General features: G+C 45.3%; 1 protein-coding gene across 6 annotated transcripts in view; it reads right to left on the reverse strand.

Annotated features, from left to right (window-relative positions):
* eml1 (EMAP like 1) overlaps positions 1–6,092 on the reverse strand; it is a 43,601-nt gene extending 37,509 nt beyond the window's left edge. For 5 of the 6 annotated variants that reach the window (XM_051958204.1, XM_051958166.1, XM_051958104.1 and 2 more), the window contains exon 1: positions 5,465–6,092. In XM_051958204.1, coding sequence (XP_051814164.1) covers positions 5,465–5,531 — 67 coding nt within the window. In that variant the 5' untranslated portion in view covers positions 5,532–6,092. The remainder of the gene's footprint in view (positions 1–5,464) is intronic. The other variant, XM_022221601.2, reaches the window with a different exon arrangement.
* Between the last annotated feature and the right edge of the window lie 729 nt (positions 6,093–6,821).

Here is a 6,821-nt window from a genome sequence, read left to right on the forward strand (position 1 = left end):
GCGTGTTTACTTTATCAGGCAGAATTAGCCTCAGCAATGCCTCCCACTGACCTCTGCATGTATGCAGATACTCGACAGATGTCAGTTAATACACTTTATAACTGGGGGTGGAGGCATTTCTGCCAAAATGGCTCAGTGTGATGCTGGCTTGTGGCCTGATCTTCCTCCTCTATGCAGATTTTATGTAACACGTTGCAGTAAATTCTCCTCAGTATACGCAGTATGTATTCACGGTATGGGATGACCTATTTAGAAGTATTTAAGGCAGAAGAGTCACGAGAGAACTGGAAACCTGTGTCAAGGCTGCTTTTTATAGGCGGAATCATTTCTCAAAAGGAAAATAAACCAGCTACATATCTGCTGGTTTGAACAGAACTTGAATGCAGCTTCTGCAGTCACACATAATACAGCTGTAACACGTTTGATGAACAAACACTGTCACTGTGTGTATCTGTCAGCAGCTAATGCCTCACTATTCAGCAGCATGAAAGAGAAAGCGAAGGGTCGACCTTATCAGGAAAACAGTGAGAAAAAAATTAGGAGATAAGAAGCAGGGTGGGGGTGTAACACAACTCGTGACCACAGAAGCCCAAGTCGCCCGGCTCAATATCTGACTGTCTGGTGATAAAAAAAAAAAAACCCCAGAAAAGCACTCTGAGCTCCACTTGGGGCACTCACACAAGATCAAACAAAGAGCATGGGAGAGTCTGACGCAGGGATGAGAGCGAGGGGGGGGGAGACGAAAAGCCTGAGAAAGAGGGAAAGTAACTGAAGGACAGAAGAGTCAGAGAGTTTTAAAAATGGAAGAAATCCAGCTGCACCGAGCCGGAGTTGAGAGGGAAGATAAAAAGAAATGGAGAGCGGTGTGTGCTCTCACTGACACGGCTATAGGAAATCAATGTCAACCTTTAAATGAATCAGCAGTAGTGGATTAGTTATCCCATTCAGGTCGATATTTATTAGACTGCTGCTCTGATACATGTAGAACAGTTACAGATGACTGATGGCACAGAGACGCATCATTTCCTAATAGGCCCTCTCTCAGCGCTCTTGCATTGACATTTTTGTGCAGATTTTATGGGAGCGGAGGAAATTTCAGAGTGCAGGTCAGCTTGCCGGTGGGTTTTACTAGACTATGATGTGAAGTGAAATAACTAGGGGAACAGAAGGAGGAGAAGAAGGAGAAATCAAAGCCATAATTCATTGATAAATTAAAGAAAATAAAGAATCTGATTGAGCTGGAGTTTCTGTGTAGCTTGTAAATTGAAGAAATGGATCCTAAGTTCAGGCATACTGTCGTAAACAACGAACACAAACACCTCCTTCTCTTCCTCCACCATGCCATCCCTTCTTGGCTACTGTGCTCGGTAACGTGAGCGGGGCTTAAATCTTAATCCCGCTCCACGTGCCATCATCAATCAGGGTTTGGATGGAGATACCTATAGAGGCGCAGCCAAGAAGAGGAGGAGACTGGATGAAGTCGTGTCACCTCCGCTGTTATTCAAAATACCTTCAAGAAACATCAAAGCTGCCTCCGTCTTTATTAATTTCCCTTTTCACCTTTCACGTCTGTTCCATCCATCTGCGCCAATTCATACTCCCATCCTCTTTTTTTGATGAACTCACGTGCCTGTTTTTCTTCTTTCCTATCTGTCCCTTTATCCCCTGTTTGCCCTGCCCCCCCTTCTGCTGTCATGCTGGCGTGTTTAGGTGCTGTCTATGCCAGGGCTAGTAAGGTGAGCGCTGTGCCAGTGTGCCTGTGGGTGAACGGCACGAGGGTGGAGGGGAGAGATAAAGAAATGTTTGATCCTCATCTGAGCAGACATCGCTAGCTGGAAAGATAAATGAACAGGAGAATAGATTTGTAAGGACAGACAGACTGGGAGCTCAGAGATGAACCTGAGTGTGTGATCATCGGTATTATAGTGTTGTAAGCGAGAGGGATTTACTTATTAACAGATTTACTTATTAACACATCAGGAGCTAATGAACGAGGAATCGCATTAACTGATGATTTTGCTCTGGTGGCTTTGCATGTTTTAGCCTCATCAGCTGTCGATGGCGTTAGCGCAAAATGCAGCCTAAAGACTAAAAGTTCTTAGATGTCAGTGCAGCCATAGGTTTCCTTTCATTTCTGTTCTGGTGTGAGAATCAGCTTGCAGATACTGAAAGGAATATCCACTCGATTTATATGAAATTAAACTTGCAAGTTTGGTGGTACCGTAAAGGCAAACAAAACAGGAAACCATAGGGACAAATATTGACTTTCTCCCTCATAAAATGGACGAAGATCCTGCCATGCGGTTTCAAGACATTTACAAATTCTATAAAAACAGCAGCAATCTCATTACCAGCCATGCAGCACAGACTAACTCAATCAAATCTGTCTGTTTCTGTTCTAAATGTGATTGAACACAGACAAGGCCTCTCTAAAGGATTCGATTCCTCTATCAGCTGTAATCAGTGAGTCTTCCTATGTTTCTGACGGTGTAATGGGGCTAATTTTCATTTAGCCCAAGCTAGCTCTGACCTCCTGAGGACAAAGCATGCAGCCTGCACGTTTCTACAGTTTAGCTGACCTAGTCTCCCAACATTAGTCTGGTTGGATGCTCTACAACACACGAGCTGAGGGAAAGAGGGGGAATGAATGACATCATTAACTTTTGCTTCGAGTGGATCTGGGTTCAGCTGGACGGCAGCAGCAGAGCAAAGCAGTATGATGTCAGTTTGGCCTACAGGCCCGACACACACTCTGATCCTGTGGATGTGTGAGAACACTCCCAGCTCCGACTTGGACTGCTGCACAAACACACACTCACATTTTAAGCAAGGCTCACCCAATTAAGCAGTCTGTTGGAACAAGATGCTGCTGCCTCCATGTGTAGATGTGTGTGTGTGTGCGAGTAAAAGGCAGAGAGAGAGAGAGAGAGAAAGCAGGACGGGTGGAGGTCGGAAAATCCCTGGCAACAGCCTCAGAGCAGCATGTCTTATTTCATCGACGTTCTCGCAGAGAGGAAACAACGACATTGTGAGTGAGTACAAACGACCTGACAGGCTCTCCCTCTGCTCACAGTCATGACATTGCAGAAAATACAGCACAAGGAGGAAGGTTTTAAATCGAGGTGCAATCACAAGACATGAAACACACCTTCTAGCCCACATTCAACGAGGAGGTTACAGTTTCTACCTTGTGCCTTGAGGGCGACACATACAGCAATGTCGAAAAGCTGCACCTGCCACTTCGCTGTAATTTATCGGCGCTCTAAAGGTCAGTCATTTCCTCACAGAGCTGCATTACTGTACACCCACTGCTACACCTGTTTTTCAGGTCAATCCAACCGACCCACCTCTGCTGTTATCATTGGCACTGTCAGCACTTGGCTCGTTACGCTGGAATACATCAGGTGAATGGAAAAGATGCACTTAGGTACTCCACAGCCTCTTGGTATTTTGGTTAATCAGAAATCTGTGCTCCCATCTGACTCAATCTGATGACTCACTTTTGTTTGTCATTCTCCTGACTTTACACTGCATATCATGATGCAGCTGCAGGCCTCAGGCCTCTGTGGTGTTCACTGGTTTCCGATGCATTGTTTGTATGTTTTCTTCTACTCTCCTGTTCTCTCTCCCCTCTATCCTCACCCGTAGCAGACGTCTGCCCTCCCTGAGCCTGGTTCTGCCTGATGTTTTTCTTGCCACTATTGCCAAGTGCTTGCTCAAAGGGAATCCAAATGAATCTTTGGATTGTAGGCATTTCTCTCCTTAATTTCATCAGGTCTTCACTTTACTATCTGAAGTAGATACATAGTTGGCAAATTGATGTTGAATTGAGTAAAAAATGAAGAAGCTGTATTATGTTCAATTTCCCATTTCTGTGGGTGAGTTCCAAGGGAATCTGTCCAAGTGCAGGAAAATAGTTATCAGATCTCTCTTTTCTGCTCTGAGTAAATCAAATATTACGGACATCTTTCAGTTGAGCACCACTAACTCATCTCTGTCTGCATCTCCACCTTTGTGACTGCTATAAATTTAATGAGGCAAATCCATAAGGGATGAAAGCTTTTACCTAGTTTCACCTCATCAGTGATGCATGAAAATACTAAAGTGGTCAGCATCCCTGGCAGGAGATAGCTCCATGTAATTCCACATCTCTCATTTGCTCTGTTTGACAATAGTATTCCCTTCATCCAATCAACTGCCAGTGCTTGCACAGTGCAGTAAATATCATTGATTTTTTCATTATCTACCATTGGCTATTATGGTAGTCTGTGTATCAACAGTAGCTCACAATCCAGTCTCTGCAGCTGCCAAGTACACAGTGAAAAATGCAATAAAAACAAAGAGGATGCAGACCTGAAGGGGATGATAGGGTCTGTTTGTCACATGATAAACATTTAATTTTGTATTTGATGAACTGGCTGAGTGAAGTACAAGTTATTAACCTGGTTTAGAGTCGCTCTATTACAGCAGCAGTCTCTCCCAGTGACATAGGTTATTGTTGTTGGGGATAATCCTCTTTGTGTGTGAGCTGGTGGGCACTAGCTGTAGTTTGCAGTTATGCCAGCAGTGATCATATCAACAAACTGTGCAGTACTGTAGTACTTCATTCAGGCACAATGCATCCTTTGAAAGAAAAGGCTTTTGGCACAGCACAAGCTCAGAAGTATGATTAAATACTGAGTGATAAATTTCACATAAGGCTCCACTTTTCAAGAAGAACGAGAGCTTCAAGGAAATAAATCCAAAACTGATGTCATACTGATGTGTCATGCTGCCTCCCCTCTTCCCTGAGTCACTCTCTCCCACCCATAACATCAGCAGCCTGAAGTACGCTTTCTCCCTCTGCAAGCAAATAAATCACGTTAAGGGCAGTGAGCAAAACATGAGCAATAGTGTCCTGTTCTGTCACTTCAGTTTTGTCTCATTCGGCAAACTGATCGCAATCTGCCAACAGGGGAGAAATGTATTCACCATTTACCCTTCATCACATCAGGGAGAACCAGAGCAGCGCTGTGAGCAGGAGGACTGTTTCTCATCCTCCCTCTGCCTTTGTTTATTAGCTCTCCTGATGGCCACCGGCTCACGGGGACTGTTGACATTATTCTGGCCTTGATTCCAGAAAACAGACAGTTAAAGCTGCACTGTGCATGCTTCAACTTGCTTTCTACTGTCACACACAGGACTGATCTCTTGCACAATGCACGATTAATCTTTACCCACCGTTCAGCAGCAGCAATTAAACATTAAGCACGAAATGTTACAGCATAAAGAGTGAACTCCCCTTTTCCACCAAATCACTCTGAAATGTGGCCAAAACAGACTCATTCCTGCACCACAAACACACCTCCGCTGTAAGTTTAGCCAAGCTGGTGACATGTCAAGTCCAGAGGAACATCATGCACCCAGAGGGGAGGGATGGAGGGATGGAGGGATGGATGGGGGAGGAAGGATTAGTGAGTTTTACCGTTGCAGAACTGTAGCAGTGATGAGGTGTCATACAAGCTGCTGTAGCTGGAAAAGCCGTCCTCCATTCTCAGCCCGTGCTGCTTCTCCTCTGCTCTCCTCCTCTTCTCGTCCTTCTGACTCCCCTCTCCTTTAGTTTATCGTTCACTTGGCGTCCGAGGCGCTCCCTCCATTCACTCTGCACGGGTCAGGCTCCCTGGGTGAGTCACCATGGCAACCCATTCACTCTGATTATGTCATGTGAACTACAGCCCCTCTTCTTTTTTTTCCAACCTCCCCCTTCTCACCAAAAAGAAAGAAAGAAAAAAGTCCTGAACTACAACAGTGAACCCTCCCTGCTGAAGAATGACTGCACTGGAGACAAGTTAAGAGGCTGCTGGTGGTTTTGTCCTCCTCCTCCTCCTCTTCTTCTTCTTGTTTTACTCCTCCCTCTGTTCCCTTCTTGTCCTTCTCCTCCTGCGTTCAGCTCAGACAGCTGTGTGTCGTTAGCGCTCACTGATCTCCAGCCGAAAAAAAAAAAAGAAAGACAGCTTTAAGAGGGCTTGAGCTGACAGCGCAGCAGAGCTCTGGCACAGGCGGTTACTGTGTGTTTGTGTGGCTGAGCGTGAGTGTGTCAGAAAGCTGTGTGAGTGTTTAGATAATGCTTGGGACAGCCCAGCCTTCCCCTGTCACACACTGTGGACGAGTCAGAACGCAGGGGGCTGGGCCTGCCGGAGAGATCCTCCTCCTCCTCTGGTTTAGAGGGAGAGCAGAGCAGAGGAGGAGGAAGAAGGAGAAGAGTGGACAAGGTAGGATGAGAGAGGAGGGAGAGATAGAGAAGGAGATGAGAAAAGAAGAGGCAGAGGGAGGTAGGAGGAGACATGTTAAGGTAGGAAAGGAAATTAGGAGATAAGGAGTGAAAGGAGAAAAGAGGACATAAAGCAAGGGAAGAAGAAAAAGTCTGAGGAAAGGAGGTGAGGGGATATGAAAAAGAGAGTGGAAAGGTGGAAAGGAAAGGTGGCAAAGGAAAGGAAATGGAAAGGAAATGAGAGAAGAGGAAGAGAGAGGAGATGGTAAAATAAGAGAGGAGAGAAGAGCGCAGAGGGAGAGAGTAGAAGACAAGGTGGGGTAGGAAAGGAAACTAGCAGATAGGAAAAAGGAAGAGAAAATAGGACATAAAGAAAGGAAAGAAGAAAAGGATGGTAGGAGAAGAGGAGACAAGAGGAGAAAAAGAAAAGGAGAGGATGAGAGGACAGGAAAAGGTGGCAAAGGAAAGGAAATGAGAGAAATGGAATAGACAGGAGGAGGAAAAGGAGACAAGTGGATAAGGTAGAATGACAGTGGAAGCAATATAGGAGGGGTAATAGATGAAAAGAGGA

The sequence above is a fragment of the Acanthochromis polyacanthus genome, chromosome 1, assembly GCF_021347895.1.
Source record: "Acanthochromis polyacanthus isolate Apoly-LR-REF ecotype Palm Island chromosome 1, KAUST_Apoly_ChrSc, whole genome shotgun sequence".
In the NCBI taxonomy this organism is placed as follows: Eukaryota; Metazoa; Chordata; class Actinopteri; family Pomacentridae; genus Acanthochromis; species Acanthochromis polyacanthus.